General features: G+C 44.5%; 2 protein-coding genes across 8 annotated transcripts in view; one reads left to right on the top strand and one right to left on the bottom strand.

Annotated features, from left to right (window-relative positions):
* LOC137439970 (THAP domain-containing protein 2-like) overlaps positions 1–7,752 on the bottom strand; it is a 234,700-nt gene extending 226,948 nt beyond the window's left edge. The window contains exon 1 of one of the 2 annotated variants that reach the window (XM_078768591.1): positions 7,653–7,752. In XM_078768591.1, the coding sequence (XP_078624717.1) occupies positions 7,653–7,675 (23 nt within the window). In that variant the 5' untranslated portion in view covers positions 7,676–7,752. Of the gene's footprint in view, positions 1–7,132 lie in introns of both variants that reach the window. The other variant, XM_078768590.1, reaches the window with a different exon arrangement.
* The window catches only part of EXOC1 (exocyst complex component 1), a 262,527-nt gene that overhangs the window by 222,998 nt on the left and 21,451 nt on the right, over positions 1–18,078 (top strand). For all 6 annotated transcript variants that reach the window (XM_078768589.1, XM_078768584.1, XM_078768585.1 and 3 more), the window contains 3 exons: positions 14,635–14,822; positions 14,984–15,091; positions 15,453–15,520. In XM_078768589.1, the coding sequence (XP_078624715.1) occupies positions 14,635–14,822; positions 14,984–15,091; positions 15,453–15,520 (364 nt within the window). The remainder of the gene's footprint in view (positions 1–14,634; positions 14,823–14,983; positions 15,092–15,452; positions 15,521–18,078) is intronic.

Below are 18,078 nucleotides of genomic sequence, written 5' to 3'. Positions count from 1 at the left end.
GGTGACAGTTTGGGACAACACTTTGGACAACAACACTCCCCTTACGCTTCCGGTTCCTCGGGCGAGTGAAGCGTACTTCGAGCTCTCCACGGCATCAAAGTTTAAGTATTTTCCCATTCTTGTCTTTGTCTGTGGGTGGGTCACACAAAGAGTGGGTCACACACACGGGGTTATTTTACTGTGTACGTGTTATTGTGTGTTTCTAGTTAGTATTGGTTTGTAATTCGTACAAACTTGTGTGTAATTAATCGTTTTCTGGGTCGTACCTCGCGCGCGGCCTGGTAACTTGAGGCTTCCCTCCCCCCGTCGGTGTTTTGTCAATTTAAGTTCTTTCCTTCGCTGTATTACTTGTTTCTTTTATTTTATTTTCTCCCCCTCACCTCCCACGAACATCTTGCCCTTTGTCTAACGTTTCAAATACAAATATATATATATATATATCTTTATTATTTCCTTCTTTCCTCGCGGACACGTGCTTGTTGTCTCGCCCACCCCCTTTGTCCTTTTTCTTCCACCTCTCCAGCCGATACTCTTCTTTCCAACTCTCGTTTCCTCCATACTCATTCAACACTTTCTCCTTCTTTCCCGAATCCACATCCTCACTTCAGGGACTTTTCCCAGATTGTTTTTCACGGTTTTGTTTAAATATTATTTAAATACTAGTGGGGTCACCCGTGGGAATCCCACGGGCATGGACGTGTGTGACATTTGGACATCTTCATTTCGATGCTGCACATTGTTTTACCAAATGGTTACTGGCAATTTATCAGATCCACAAATGATGTCATATACACAATGTATTTACTTCTGATAACATGTGAATGCATGTGCGTGCACATGGGAAATAGTTTGAAATGTGTAATTACATCTCAGGTAAAATGTGATTTCAAGAGCTCAAATCCTCTCCCTCCCCGCCCCCATCCCTCCCACATCACGCACACTACACCGGGGAGTGGGTCACACACACGGGGGAGAGTGGGTCACACACACGGGGGAGAGTGGGTCACACACACGGGGGAGAGTGGGTCACACACACGGGGGAGAGTGGGTCACACACACGGGGGAGAGTGGGTCACACACACGGGGGAGAGTGGGTCACACACACGGGGGAGAGTGGGTCACAGACACGGGGGAGAGTGGGTCACAGACACGGGGGAGAGTGGGTCACAGACACGGGGGAGAGTGGGGTCACACACTCTGCTACCATTCGACAGAGGTTTACTTCCTGCAACATCCTTTGGTGTTATAATTCTGAAAGCTTGAAAGGATTCCATGAAAAGTACGTAAAACTGCATTCCTATGTAAAATAATAGGACCCGGGTAGGCGTGGCTATGACTGTCAATCAGCTTGATGGGGGCGGAGCCGCGAGACACATTTGTCTCAGTGTCGGCGTTTGTCTCAGTGTGACCCACTCCCCGGTGCATTTGCATCAAATAATATCAGCAGAAATATCAATCATGTCTTGGGAAATGCCTTGTTTTTCAGTTACATTTATGAAAATAAAATAATAGCGAGGTACCAGTGCTACACACCACACACGGGACACGTGATCACGAACCCTCTTGTCGCTGGTCAAGGTAAAAGCAAACTACGTGATCAATAAACCTTCTCGAGTCGCAGTTTCTCAGCGCCACATTCGCTACGTCGGCGCATCACTGATGCCGTCGTATAGAACGGCCTGAACAAGGAATCCACTCAAATTGAATCTTCTATAAATGGAGGTGTGTGCGTGTGTGTCATACGTTTTCATGTCTATTAATTAATTACGCACTATTCAAATGTGCCTTTCAACCCTTTAGACTGCTGAGACCCCTTAGACCTTGGCAGACCCTTTAACACTTGACCCAACAGACCCCCGAGGACCCAAAAGACTCCCAAGGACCCAAAATAACCAGATGACCCAATAAGACCCGAGGACCCAAATCACCCAAAAGTCCCCGATGACCCAAATCACTCTGTTTTGGCATACGGCATCGCCTGGAGTGGTCAATGGTCAATTCATTGATATTTAAATATTAAGATCCTAGTTTCCTTATGTCTCTGCCCCATAGTATTACCTATGGCTACTGGGTTTGGGGATTTGGGAAAAGGAGGTGGAAGCAGGGGGTGGCGGGTGTTGAGGAACTAATTTAATTTAGCCTCGAATAATTGACAAAACTCAAGAATTAAATTGTCCAAACTCCTCAGAAGATGATTGACTGATTTTTTTAATTAGTGTGGAGGATCTCACTTGGGTTAGAAGGAAGATATACCGCAGGCAGGTAGGTGGTCTTTCTGTCTTCTACCGACTCCTCTCCGGCCTTGCACCCCCAGCTCTCTCTGTGCTCTGTCCCCCAAATATTCCTACAGGTCGCACAAGATCTGCCAGCAACCCTCTGATGGTTAAACTGCCGAAATCTCGGCTCTCTGCTCACCTTCACTCTTTCATTCCTCTTTTCTCCCGCCTCTGGAACAAACTCCCTCACTCCCTTCAATCCCACTCCTCCCTCCAGGTCTTTAAAACAGCTGTTCACCACCATCTCTTATCTTCCCCCATCCAAAACCTTGATCTTTTCTACCCCCGCTAATTCACCCCAGATCCACCTTGTTTGAAATTCCAACTTCTTTCCTGGAAGTCCTGGCAGTGTCCATATGTTTTATACCTCTCCCACCCCCCCCCCCCTTCCCATGCCCCTCCCCCTCCAAAGCCCTCGCCCTCTCTCAGATCTCTCAATGTCTCCATGTCTCTCGGTCCCTGCTCTCAAATGTTGTGTTTGTGTCCTTCCCCCTCTCTCCCCATCTTGTCTACCGCTCCCGATGTTATATGTTTTATGTGTCGGTTTGTCTTTCTGTGTGATTAATGTTCGCTCTTTCACGAGCCTCGATCTTGGATACAAAAAAAGAAAAAGGGAATACAGAAAACCACTTGGCACGGATCCAGATCCAAGAAGAACACACACACACACACACACACACACACACACACACACACACACACACACACACACACACACACACACACACACACACACACATACACACACACAACAATTCCGAAGCAAAAATCCGAAAGCATTTGTGCAGCACAGTCTTCTTATAGTTTTGTGAAGAACAAGGACAATGGAGTGGGGGCTGAGGGGAGGAGAGAGAGAGAGGGATGAGCTTAGATCGGGGGATGGGGGAATGAGATAAGAAAAGTTGCAAGAGATTCAAGAAACTTTTACAAATTAACAATGAAGGCAGCAGCATTTTGTGGTCTCTCAGCGCCATCTGTTGGATCCATCCATGGTACTGCAGGTCTTTACATGGTCGTTATCTCTTAACTCGGCCATAAATGTCACACAAAGAATCCGGCTCGTCTTACAATTCAGTCCAAACCGGGTATACTGCTCTATAAGATAACAACTCTATTCCGTGACGGAGGCCATCTGGTTTATCCCAATCTCCAGCTTTGGGGGAGCGAGTTACAAAAGTTCAGTTCTCAGTTATTGTGAAGCTGCAGTCATATCTTAATGCATTTCCCATTTTGTCTCAGAGCATTCCCATAACTTGTATCGAATTAATAGAGCATTAGCCCACAGTTGTGTAAGCCTCCAAGAGAAATTGTGTGATTTCCATTTAAACAGGGAACTCCTCCTGAGTTGGCAGGCAATTATTTATTCTCGAAAGGAGAAAATGTTTTAATCAGTTACAAATGCTGACACCTTGCAATATAGTTTCAGAACTACAATACACTTGCTCATATTCCTAACTAAGTAGAGAAATTTGTTGTATATAAGTTGAATCATATGGATTATGTGTAGTTAAACTTAAAATCATGAAAAGAAATATGAAAATCTTTTGGAGAACAAAGAATGCTTATGAAACTTTAATTGTTGGTTAGGTACGTCATGCAACGGGGATTCGACCTTCATAACTGATGATAATGTTTTCAAGAGTTACAACTGCGGGAAACTTTTTCCCAAACTTATAACGATGTATTGAATTATGAATGCACCACTTATTTGTTCAATACAAAGTATATGTATTTGTCCTACAATATTTAATTAAAAAACTATTCTTTTGTACTTGTCCATTTAATTTCCGATCCCTTTTCGATCCCTTTTCTCCCGCCTCTGGAACAAACTCCCCCACTCCCTTCAATCCCACTCCTCCCTCCAGGTCTTCAAAACAACTGTTCACCACCATCTCTTATCTTCCCCCGTCCAAAACCTTGATCTTTTCTACCCCCGCTAATTCACCCCAGATCCACTTTTTTGAAATTCCAACTTCTTTCCTGGAAGTCCTTGCAGTGTTCATATGTTTTATACCTCTCCCACCTCCCCCCAAGCCCTCCCCCTCCCACATTTCTCCCGATGTCCCTGTTCTCAAATGTTGCGTTTGTGTTTGTGTCCTTCCCCCTCTCTCCCCATCTTGTCTACCGCTCCCCTTATTTTTGTGTTTTACGTGTCGGTTTGACTTTTTGTGTGATTAATGTTAGCTCTTTCATGAGCCTCGATCTTGTATCCAAAAAAAAAAAAAAATTGCGAAGCTCTGAAAGTGATAAGGCCTCACAGTTCGAGCAGACAGGTCGTCCCGACAACCGTTTGCCTGCAGCCTTGCCTCCAGCCTAATTTACGACCTGTCAGTCCAAAGCTCTCAGTAAAATGTAGTTTGAACTGGTAAATTATATAGTGTGGCGGACACGAAAGCTCACTGGCGTGATGGCATCATTCCGCGCACCAAGTGGGCGTCGGCCACGCCCGAGGGGTAGGCGTGGCCTCGGGATATATACGGGGCGCGCAGCCCCGAGCACTCGAGTGCTACAGTAGGGCTCTTTCAATAAAGACTCTTGATTTTCCGCGTTGTCCGCTTCCTCCTTGGTAAGCAAGTAGCGCGCGTAGCACCGTGCTTCAATAGAACACAATTAAAGCTGATTACTTTTTGTATTAAGGAAGCTTAAGCAAGCAATTAAAACGCAAGTGTTTGCAGCAAGCGGTTGATGCTCAAGAAAAATCCACTCAATCACACAAATTAAGTACGCAAATATTATAATTTTCTTCCACACGGGGGAACAATTGTTTTGTTTTTTTAAATTAAAAATTATGCCAGACACCCTCAGGACACCACTGGTGAGCACGTCTATAAAGTTTGTACTACAACATTCGAAAATCAGTAGAACATCATCGACTCAAATATTATAATAATTATTCAGACGGTGTATTTCTGAGCTGGGCCTCTCTCAATGGCAATGACTGGAGTTTTACTTGGTGCAGAATCCTTTGTTATAATTTGTTTCTCCAGTTTATTTCTCCAGTTAAATATTTACAGATACTCTCTGAAAGCGTATTCTCTCGTGCTCAACCGGCGCCATCGTAGTTTGGGAAGGCCACGCCCTTCCCCACGCCTACCCATAACCGTGGTCACATTTTGGACCTTGTCTGCTCTACTGGACTAATTTTGCACCATCTCTCTGGCTCCGACCTCACTCTCTCTGACCACCTAGCCATCACTCTGACCATCAACATCCCCACCCCAGCACCAAGGCATTATCGCACTATCAACTTCCGTAAGCTAAACGCTCTTTCACCTGCCTCATTCTCATCGACCCTCTCTGAAAAAATGTCCACTTCTCCCTTCGTTGACCTCCACACCCCTTCTGACCTCACTGACTACTACAACCACACTCTCTCCTCCTGCCTTGACCAACTTGCGCCTATAAAAACCAAAACAGTTTCTTTCACCCATTCTGCTCCCTGGTTTACCCCTGAACTCCGCCTGATGAAAACTCGTGCTCGCCAACTTGAAAGACTCCGCAATAAAACAGGTCTCACAGTTCACTCCCAGGCCTACAAGGACCACATACAACACTATAAAGATGCCCTCTCCCGCGCCCGCTCTGCCTACTACTCTCAAATTATCCACTGTGGCTCCGGAAACCCAAAAGCACTCTTCTCTACAATAAACAAACTCCTCAGCCCCCTGAACACCACCACCCAGTCATTCACAATAGACAACTGCATCTCCTTCCTTTCATTCTTCCAACGCAAAATTGAAAACATCTACAACAGCTTGACCACCGCCGCACCCGCTCCCCCTCAAACCACCTGCCCCCCCTTGTCCTGCCATCCCCTGTCTCAATTCTCCCCAGTCTCCCCTACTGACCTCTCTGAACTCCTCATCGGAATGAAAACTGCCACCTGCACTCTTGACCCCATCCCCTCCAGCTTTGTCAAGGCCTCCCTTCCTGCTCTCTCTCCACTTATCATTGCAACAATAAACTCCTCCCTGTCTACAGGCATCGTCCCACCATCCCTCAAAATTGCTGCTGTTACCCCCATTCTGAAAAAACCTGGACTAAACCCTGACACCCTAAATAACTTCAGACCCATCTCCAACCTACCCTTTCTGTCAAAGGTTTTGGAATGCGCTGTAGCCACTCAACTCAAACATCACCTCTCTGCCAATAACCTATATGAAACATTCCAATCCGGATTCCGCTCCAACCACAGTACTGAAACTGCTCTCAAAATCACCAACGACCTTCTCCTCTCCTCTGACGCTGGCAACCTCAACATTCTCATCCTCCTCGACCTCAGCGCCGCCTTTGACACCATCGATCACACCATCCTCCTCACCCGACTTGAAACCACCTTTAACATTACCGGCACTGCCCTCTCTTGGATTAAATCATACCTCTATGACAGACGTCAGTTCATCTCCATCAATAACTGCAAATCCCCCACTGCTCCCCTCCCCCAAGGTGTCCCCCAAGGTTCAGTTCTTGGCCCCCTCCTCTTCATCCTTTACCTGTCCCCCCTCGGTTACTTAATCCGCCGTCATGGTCTCCAATTCCACTGCTTCGCCGATGACATCCAGCTTTTCATCTCCACCAAGTCCATCTCCACCGCCACCCACTCTATCCTGACAAACTGCATCACTGAAATAAAATCCTGGCTTCAAATCAACTTCCTCAAACTTAACTGTGATAAATCTGAAATAATCATCATTGGCCCAAAAACGCTCACCAAGTCCACCCATAACTTTGCCCTCAACATCGACGGTTTCCCAGTATCCACCTCCCCTCACATCCGGAATCTTGGCATCATCTTTGACCAAACCCTCTCCTTCGACAAATACACTAAACAGATCACAAAGACAGACTTCTTTCACCTGAAAAACATCGCCCGTCTCCGTCCATCCCTCTCCTCCGTGGCTGCAGAAACCCTCATCCACGCCTTCATCACTTCCCGTCTGGACTACTGCAATAGCCTCCTTTATGGTTCACCCTCAACAATCACCAATAAACTCCAATACATTCAGAACTCCGCTGCCCGTCTACTCACCCATTCCCGGACCCGTGACCACATCACCCCCGTCCTTTACAAGCTTCACTGGCTCCCCATCTCCCAGAGAATCCAGTACAAAATCCTCCTCTTGACCTACAAAGCCCTCCATAACCTGGCCCCATCCTACCTGGCTGACCTCCTCTCCAGACACACTCCCACCCGCAACCTCCGCTCTGCTGGTACCAACCTCCTGACCCCCCCCCCCCCCCCCCATCCGAACCAAATTTAGATCCTGGGGGGACAGGGCCTTCTCCATCGCTGCTCCCACCCTCTGGAACTCGCTACCTCACACCATCAGAGACTCCTCCTCACTCACCACATTCAAAACATCATTCAAGACCCACCTGTTCAACACTGCATTCAACATTTAACCCACAGCATCTAACCCCTGACTATCTCCTCTCCTTCTCCCTCCTTTGTGCTTTGAATATTTCCCTATTGATTCTTCTTTTTTTTGCAATTGTCTTTATGTTTTGCTATGCACTATGTTTTGCACTCTGTCAAAGCGTCTTTGGGCTTCCTGAAAAGCGCTATATAAAATAAATGCATTATTATTATTATATTATTACTCGATCAACCCAAAACCTTGCTGTGCGCATGCGCAGATAAGAAAGCGTGTCACGTGTACAGTGTGCTTGACTGACATCTTTCTGATGATTTATGGTGACTGTATTTTGTTAGTATTACCAAGGTGAGAATCTACTCAAGTATTTCTGAGGTCTTCTGATGTCTCAGAACCAGGATTTGGATACCACAGATAAATACTTATATCTTGTCTTGATAAAGTTCTTCATTGAAGTTAATTTTACAAAACTATTATTATCAGTGTGCTGGCACTGTCGACTCGACGTACTAACGTCGGGATGACGCGGATAAAAAAAACGTCGGCCCCACCCACTGATACAAAACCAAGGTTAGAGTATCTTTTCGTACTCTCATCGTAGTTTATCGAGGACATTTGCATTCCGAGTGTATAATAAGTTGTATTGACACTTCAAGTGAACAAAACAGTAAAACCCACGAGAGTATCTTTCACGTCCGGCCGTGTATAAATACCTCTCGAGAGGCTCCGCCCCTCCCCTCTGTCCCCACCCTATTGGTTAGAGGGAAACCTTCAAACCACCCCAGTTATTTTGGCATTTTAAAGTGCATGTCCTTGTGTGGCATGAGGCTGGATGAAGACATTACTCTTTGAGAAACGAGCAACAAGACAGAGCTGCAAGATACAGTCAGGGTTACGTAAGACAATATAGGAACAAGTGCAGTGTTTGACATTGCCGACTAAGATATCTTGACACTTTTGCTCCAAGATTGGGTATCCTCTGAGTACCATGTACATTGTGTTATTCCACATTGTAAAAAAAAATACAGAAACAACTGAATAAAAAAAAATTATGCTAAATTAAAAAGGCAATGTAGGGATGACAAACTACAGTCTAAACAAGGTCCTAAACAAGATAGGGATGATGTTGGTTTGGAGAGTAGCTGACAGTATTGCCATCACATAACAATCCTACATCACTGCCTCCAGACAATTGTCTAGGGCTAGGCTGAGCTAAAAGTATGAGAAGCTCCTGTAGTTCATTTATGCATAAGTATAAGAAGCTCCTATATAATTTCAGGGACTTCTTGCAACTTTATTTGTCTTTCCTACTTTTCTTTTTATCAACTTGGAGTAACCAATCACAAATGGAGATAATTTTGGAATGCTGTTATTAGAGATGTCCATTGTCCATGCAGTTTGTAAGAAGTTGAGGATCATGTACTGATAATATAACATTGTACTCGGGCTGCTAATTTGTACAGTCTCAGTACGTGGCTGCACTACAGGAGTAATCAAGTACTGTGGTAACCAGTGAAATGTTTGTAGAAGCTTGAAGCAATGATTGATGAAGTGTAAATGAGGCAGTGATGTAGGGATTGTTCAGTGCCGTATATTAACAGAGTCTGGCCAGCCTTTGGTCTGCTCAACTACCGCCGTGATTGGTCGAGCCCGCGTCACGTGGTTTACAGGCGTCATTTTGCATCCCACCTCAGCCGAGCAGCTTTCCCGCTGCACCCATTCCGTGCCATTGCTTCGTATCGTTGCATATTTCATTTGAGTAATATTTCAATAAAATCAACCAACATGGTGTGTTGTGCCGCTTGGTGATGTTCTGTTAGACCAGGACAAGGTCGTATAATGCACAGATTTCCTCGTCCTCGAGACAAGGAACGAAGTGCTATTTGGGTGGTTAAAATACGCCGAGTTGGATGGAATCCATCACCTTACTCATATTTATGTTCAGTAAGTGAAATCGCTTAATATATATTGGTTTCAAATCAAAAGTGACATGACACGTGTGTATTAGGTCTCTGGTGAGCTTAACATTTATTTTGTCAACCATATATATATATATATATATATATTATACATATTCCCTGTAACATTTTTCGTGTGCATATGCAGTGTGTGTATATATATATATATATATATATATACAAGGGATTATGTATAATAACTGAAAATCAGGTATTATACATAATCACTTATTATACATATTCCCTGTAACATGCACTGTTTATATATGCTTATATATCAGGAAATACTTGTTTATGACGCAATATTTGTCACTGTTTGTGTCAGTTTCCTGAGTAAAGTGTTCTTTGAAAACGTAAAACGAAAGTATAACAACTTTGAAAACGAAAGTATAACAACATTTGTGAACCCAAGCTAATGAATAAAATAATATTTAATGAATAAAATAATAGACATTGTACTTTCGTAGCATTATGGGAATATTGTATGTTACGTTTCCAGATAATAGATGAAAACGAGTAGACAAGCTCCATTTTATCAAATTACAATTTCATGCCAAGAGAAATAAAATGTATCAGTATGCTGTATGCAGCTGACAATAAATCGTGTGCCGCGACAGGCAAACAATTCGTGTGAATAAATGACGCCGCTTGCAGATTTTATTATTCCAATAACAAACACGTCACTTTAACTTGAATTAGTTGTTCCTCATTAAATCTGCGACCAAACAGTAATAACATCGATTCCCTCGTCACAGAACTACAGGATTGCCACAGCTGACATACATCTCGCAGTGCCAGGGCACGAAGTTAGGTATGCAACATGGCGCCAGTATTTCAGTTGGCCAGACTCTCAATATACACGGCACTGGGATTGTTATGTGATGGCAATTACTGTCAGCTACTCTCTAAACCAACATCATCCCTATGTTGTTTAGGACCTTTTTTAGACTGTAGTTTGTCATCCCGACATTGCCTTTTTGTCCCCCGTCGCACCGCGGAGCGAAAGGGGGACTATGGTTTTCCCCTCCGTCCGTGTGTCCGTCCGTCCGTGTGTCCGTCCATCCGTCCATGCGTGCGGGTGTGCGTGTGTGCATGCGTGCGTGCGTAAGCGAAGGACCGCATTCGAATTTGATGTGTGGGTGCAACCCACGTCAAAATCCAAGATGGCCGCCGCCATGTATGTCTGATAATAATAATAATAATAATAATAATTCATTTATTTTGTATAGCGCTTTTCCAGAAGCCCAAAGGCGCTTTGACAGAGTGGAAAACATAATGCATAACAATACATGAAAACAACAATTGCAAAAAGACAAGAATCAAGAAAACAAACAGCAGCGATATACGGCATATATATAAGACAAGAATCAAAAAGACAAGACAAGACAAGAATCAATAGGGATGATGATGACAAAAAGGATGACAAAAACTGATGCCATGTATGTCTGAACCTTGTGAGCTGAATATCTTGAAAAATAAGCAAAGTACCATCTTCTAATCTGGTGTGTGGGTGTACCTAGGCACAAGGAAGAACGCCATTGAAAATTGGGTCGCCACGTCAAAATCCAAGATGGCCACCACCATATATATGTCTGAACCTTGTGAACGAAATATCTTGAAAAATAAGCGAAGTTCCAACTTCTAATCTGGTGTGTGGGTGTATCTCGGCATAAGGAAGAACCCTATTGAAAATTGGCTCGCCACGTCAAAATCCAAGATGGCCGCCACCATATATATGTCTGAACCTTGTGAGCGAAATATCTTGAAAAATAAGCGAAGTACCAACTTCTAATCTGGTGTGTGGGTGTATCTACGCATAAGGAAGAACCCTATTGAAAATTGGGTCGCCACGTCAAAGTCTAAGATGGCCTCCGCCATGTATGTCTGAACGTTGTGAGCAGAATATCTTGAAAAATAAGCGAACTACCAACTTCTAATCTGGTGTTTGGGTGTATCTAGGCATAAGGAAGAACGCTATTGAAAATTGGGTCGCCACATAAAAATCCAAGATGGCCGCCTCCATGTATGTCTGAACCTTGTGAGCGAAATATCTTGAAAAATAAGCGAAGTACCAACTTATAATCTCGTGTGTGGGTGTATCTACGCATAAGGAAGAACCCTATTGAAAATTGGGTCGCCACGTCAAAGTCTAAGATGGCCTCCGCCATGTATGTCTGAACGTTGTGAGCAGAATATCTTGAAAAATAAGCGAACTACCAACTTCTAATTTGGTGTGTGGGTGTATCTAGGCATAAGGAAGAACGCTATTGAAAATTGGGTCGTCACATAAAAATCCAAGATGGCCGCCTCCATGTATGTCTGAACCTTGTGAGCGAAATATCATATCATAGCATGTTTTCTGCGTCTTCCACTTTGTCAACTCACATCACTTCCCCGGGGGACCTAGGCGTAACGCTTGTTAATTGAGCATCCATTTTTTAATTAACTTGTTAACAGTGTGTTAAGATGCAACCTTGGATGGCAGGCTCACCTCGAGGTAACCAGCAGGCTCACCTCGAGGTAACCAGCAGGCTCACCTGGGTATGTATCCCGACCCAGCTATAAAATGTCATCCAGCTGTTTTACGGACTGGGCGATTCATCAACTTGCGTGCCCAGGTGTCCCATCTGCCGCTTCAGTTGGTGGACGTTAAAAATCCCACGGTGCCCTTCGAGAAGAGTAGGTGAGCTATCGGCCGGCACCCTGGAACAAATTCCAAATTTCACTTTCCCGGTGAAATGAAGTCGACAAACAGATGGATTTACGAATGTTTTGTTGATTGAACACAGGCATGATCGGTAAGATGTTCCTTTGTGTATCCTTGTGAAGCTCAACCGGGTAAGGTCTTGAGCAGTTATTTCGATTATCCAAACATTTAAACTGCACTGCTGACTCGTTTTGGAAAAGACCAAGATGTGATGGTTTGAGCACCTACAGTGCATTCAGAAAGTATTCAGACCCCTTCACTTTTTTCACATTTTATGTTGCAGCCTTATGCTGAAATCGTTTAAATTCATTTTTTTCCCTCATCAATCTGCACTCAATACCCCATAATGACAAAGAGAAAACAGGATTTTAGAAAGTTTTGCAAATTTATTAAAAAGAAAAAACTGAAATATCACATTTACATAAGTATTCAGACCCTTTGCTATGACACTTGAAATTTAGCTCAGGTGCCTCCCATTTCTCTTGATCATCTTTGAGATGTTTCTACACCTTGATTGGACTCCACCTGTGGTCTCATGAAAGCCCGCTTGGAGTTTGCAAAAAAGGACCTAAAGGACTCTCAGACTGTGAGAAACAAGATTCTGTGGGCTTTCCTGTGTCTTTCACTGAGGAGAGGCTTCCGTCTGGCCACTCTGCCATAAAGCCCAGATCGGTGGAGTGTTGCAGTGATGGTTGTCCTTCTGGAAGTTTCTCCCATCTCCACACAGGATCTCTGGAGCTCAACCAGAGTGACCATCGGGTTCTTGGTCACCTCTCTTACGAAGGCCCTTCTCCCCCGATTGCTCAGTTTGGCCGGGCGGCCAGCTCTAGGAAGAGTCCTGGTTGTTCCAAACTTCTTCCATTTAAGAATTATGGAGGCCACTGTGCTCTTGGGAACCTTCAATGCAGCAGATTTTTTTTTGTCGGCTTCTCCAGATCTGTGCCTCGCACAATCCTGTCTCTGAGCTCTGCAGGCAGTTCCTTCGACCTCATGGCTTGGTTTTTGCTCTGATACGCATTGTCAGCTGTGAGACCTTATATAGACAGGTGTGTGCCTCTCCAAATCATGTCCAATCAATTTAATTTACCACAGGTGGACTCCAATCAAGGTGTAGAAACATCTCAAAGATGATCAAGAGAAATGGGAGGCACCTGAGCTAAATTTCAAGTGTCATAGCAAAGGGTCTGAATACTTATGTAAATGTGATATTTCAGTTTTTTCTTTTTAATAAATTTGCAAAACTTTCTAAAATCCAGTTTTCTCTTTGTCATTATGGGGTATTGGGGTATTGAGTGTCGATTGATGAGGGAAAAAGTGAATTGAAACGATTTCAGCATGATGCTGCAACATAACAAAATGTGAAAAAAGTGAAGGGGTCTGAATACTTTCTGAATGCACTGTAATGGGATGTTTGATGAGACTTGAACATTTTTCCAGTTGTTTGCATCCATCGCAGGGTTCACAATGTCCTCTCCAAAGTGGCCAGGACTTTTGGCTTTGTGAGTCGTATGCCACATGGTGGGTGAATCGGGGCACATGGAGTCGAACTCGTTTCCAGGGCCACCAAATATAAGGTGTTCTGAGCCAGTATTTTGTGCTCGTTTATTTGTGGATCAGAGTCGTTTGAATGTTCCAGATCAAGGGGGAGAAAAGGAACAACGTCACGAGATGACTGTTAAACTCCAACGACGCCATCTTTATGCTCGACTGGTTTTGTAACGTCGGCCTGTTGTAGGCAACCATGTTGCCGAAGTCTGACTTTGCTTGGCTAAACGTTCGTGTGTGGCATTCGAGTGGTAAGACTTGATTCGATAAGATAGTCCTGGTGCTGCTTCCACTCAGGCTTTCCAGGAAAGACAAATAACTCATTGGTTGTTGCTCTTCTTCTGAAGTTTCCAATCAAAAACGACGCGTCATTGCTGTCCTGGGATCGATGTACTTGGAGGTCGATTGATTTGTCCATCTGTTTGTGTTTCGATTTCTCTGTCATTCGCACAAGCAATTACCCAACCTGTGGTTCCATTGTAAAGGCATCAAAATGAGGCCTACATGGAAGCGACTGCAAACACACGAGACTGTTGAACGACCATGACAGCATGCGCCATTCTGCTGTATATTGTTGCGAATATGGAATTTGGCCTCCATATCCGCTTGTAAATATTAAGCCACGTCTGTAACAATATATTAGGTGTTCTTAATAATAGGAGAACGAATGAAAGAAAAGCGGTATTTATTAAGGTGCCAAGTACTTTAGGGACCTGGTATAGACTTCCCGATGACACACGGCATGGTCGTTTTTGAGTCGTGGACCCGTGCAGCTGTGCAGGTTGGGGCCGGCAGGTATACGGGTTCGTCGAGCAGCCTGAATAAGCTCGGAGCGAATACCCTGGCGGGCCTCCCGAGCACTCCTGGCCATCCACGCACCCTCGCGACCTCTCCTCCCTCCGACGTGGGCATCATGTCGGCACCTGACCAGGATGTCACGGAGCGATCTGCGTTTGACAAGGTGAAGCCTGTTGTGAATGTGAATGCACGTCAAGCGGGATTATGGAATGGGGTCCGTACGAATGGCCGAACCGAGCGACCCTTAGAACGATCACAACTGAACACGATATTTTGGTTCTTGACAAGATGGCGTGTTAATCGTGCGTTGTTTGTGAGTGACAGGTATTTGAGCAGGTGTTGGCAGAACTTGAGCCAATGTGCTTGGCTGAGCAAGATTTCCTGTGCAAGTTCTTTAACCTGCAGGTCCTCACCAATGACGCCCCTCATTCGGTGAAGCTCGGCACCTGCTTGCATTTTCACTGTGGCCGACTTGAATTCAGCCGGTCCCCCATTGTCTTTTAAATCGAAGTATTTATTTCGTGCATAAGTGTTACCACTTCCCCATCCACGTACAAGTGATTCTCCTCCTTTGAAACCTCGCAAAAGAGGTGCAACACCTTCCGTGTGGAGCAGTCTCGTCTTGTGTGAGCTACATGGTCAATGTTACCTTTCATTTGTACGAATGAGGTGCGAATGTGTGCAAATGAAGGTTTGGTTCCTTTTTATCTACTGGATATAATAAGAATTGAATGGCCCACCATTAGCTGTTACCAATTGCCTCTCGTTTACCTGGTCCCGTGCATTGTTCAAGGTGGAATCCGAGTTGGACGGAGCGATACAAAGCCGTCCTCACTCATTGTTGACTGGCCAAGATTTTCCGTGAGTGCCACAAAAAGCTTTTTGAACTTCTGAAAAATGTATTGTGTTGATATTGTTCTGATCCATCTGCTGCATCATCTTTCTGATTGGGTATGAACACAGCGATTGATACACTGGGTGGCTTGCCATTGCCTTCCCACTTTACTTTTTTTCTGTAATTTTCTGCAAGAACAGTTTGTAATCGAGAGTATTCGCAATCTCTAAAACGTCGAGAATCGTACTGTGGAGAACCCGCTTGAGCACGACCAACTTGGTTTCCCAAAAGAAGAGCAAATGGCTCGGACAATCCAACGTTTCAATTGGAATGGCCTTCGTCGAGGATGAATTCGTACTGTGTGCACCAAGACTTCAATGAGCTCCTGGATCTGTGGAGTGACGGGCCTGCAATTGACCACCGGACCCAGGGAATCGTCGTCCTTTGACGCCTGCGTTTACTGATCTTGTTCAAACTTTGCGCACAGATAAGGAATGCTGGTTTATATGTGCACGTCATTTCTTTTCAAGATCAGATCCAAGATGGCCGACTGGTGGCCATTTTGTCACTTAAACGTGTCCCCGACCATTTATTGACATGCATGGACCGATTTTGTTGAAACTTGGCACAAACACAATATATGAGAGAATACTTATGCAGAAGATTTTGTTTTGTAATCTGACAAAAGATGGCCGACTGACTGCCTTTAACTCCATACAGCAAACCTACTAGAACCACGGCGGCGATGACATTTTACGTCTTTTTCTTCTTGTTTTTCTTTCCGATCAGAGATAATGTGTGGAATTGACTTCATTTCCGCTTATTATATACTAGCTGAGGTACCCGGCTTCGCCCGGGTTGAATAAGAATAAGACAAATATTTGATGAAAAGAACATGTATATTTTAGAGCAATATCACAGTACATTTCCTACATGACGTTTTGTCAATTTTCAATTTCTCAAAACCTCTTGGTATACAACATTTCTGGTTTTCTTACTTGGTGCCAAGATATAAAGATTGCTTGGTTTTCCAACCCTCGAGCAGCCCACGTACAGCTGGCCATGGGCAAACACTTGTTCTGTGAAGTTCAGGCCTACAGCCTTCATTGATTGCCCCTGCGCCTTGTTGATGGACATAGCAAAACATAGCCTGATGGGGAACAGAATCCTCTTGAAGGAGAATGGAAGGTCAGGTGGAGTAAGTGGTATCCTTGGAATGAATACTTTCTCTCCTCTGTATTGTCCTGAGAGGATGGTTGCCTCTAGGACATGCGGCATCATTTGCTGGATTGTCATTCGTGTTCCATTACACAGCTTTGGTGGATCAAGATTCCTTAGAAGCATGATTGGTGCTCCCACCTTGAGAATCGACCTGTGTGTTGGGAGTCCTTGAGGCTGAAGACTGTTGAGAAACTCAGTTGGGAAGTTTACTGCCTGATCTTCATCTGTCACTTTGTCAAGAGAATCATAATTTATTTCATGACCGGGAAGTTGGTGGAGGAGCACATTGTTGATCTCTTGAACAGCATTGTTCTTGGGGGCCAAAATGGCTCTTTCGGCAAGCCATGATGAGTCCTGGAACTGGGTCTCCATATTGGGAAAGACCTTTTTGATCGTCATCTTTTGTTTCAACAAACTGTCCAAATGGTAGAATTATTTGTTCTGATGCATCTTGAGGGTATAGGCCATTGCCAACTTTCAAAAGCTGGCTTGAGAACGCCCCTGCAGTGTTGTCACCAAGAAGGTGGACTCTCATGTTGGTATTCAGGGTAAGTCTTTGCACATGTGGCCAAAGGAGATAAGAAGACTTGATACAGGCCTTGGCTTGATCTGCTCTTGTGCCCCGTTGGATGACTGGGAGAGTCTGACGAAAGTCTCCAGCCAGAACAGTTGTCACACCACCCATGATTTTCTTGTTGTTGCGAATATCTTGGAGTGTTCTGTTCACTGCTTCGAATGCCTGCTTGTGGTTCATAGTAGCCTCATCCCAGATGATGATTTTGCACTGTTGAAGGATCTTGGCGTTTGCTGAATTCTTGCTAATGTTGCAGGTTGGGGTGTCTTGCTTGGTCAAATCCAAAGGCAGTTTGAAAGTTGAGTGTGCTGTCCTTCCTCCTTCAAGAAGTGTAGCTGCAATTCCACTTGAGGCCACAGCCAGAGCAATTTCCGACTTTTGACGAACCTTGGCCAGGATGATATTAATGAGGAATGTTTTTCCTGTCCCGCCAGGAGCATCGAGGAAGAATATCTTGCCGGCATCATCATCATCATCAACACTCTTCAAGATAGAAGTAAAGACATGCTGTTGGTCCTCAACCATTCTTGGGACATTCTGCTCTACAAATGTGGTCAGCTCTTCCATGTTGTAGTTTGTTTCCCTCAGAAGCCCCTGAGCCATTCCCTCAATGCTGTTTTCTGGTTGGGGCATTCCACAATTTGCCATAGTGGTTCCATAGGCAATCGGGTGCTTCTCTAGCTCAATCAGGGCTTGATTGTAGATTGCACAGTTGAAATCAATATCCACACCAGGGTTCTGACGTCTGGCCAAGTGAAGAAAGTCTTCAGACATATTTCCTTTGTGGTC

The sequence above is a fragment of the Myxine glutinosa genome, chromosome 14, assembly GCF_964187855.1.
Source record: "Myxine glutinosa chromosome 14, kmMyxGlut1.1, whole genome shotgun sequence".
NCBI lineage: Eukaryota > Metazoa > Chordata > Myxini > Myxiniformes > Myxinidae > Myxine > Myxine glutinosa.
The sequence above is the reverse complement of the archived record's forward strand: the minus strand, read 5'-3'. Positions and strand labels throughout refer to the sequence as shown.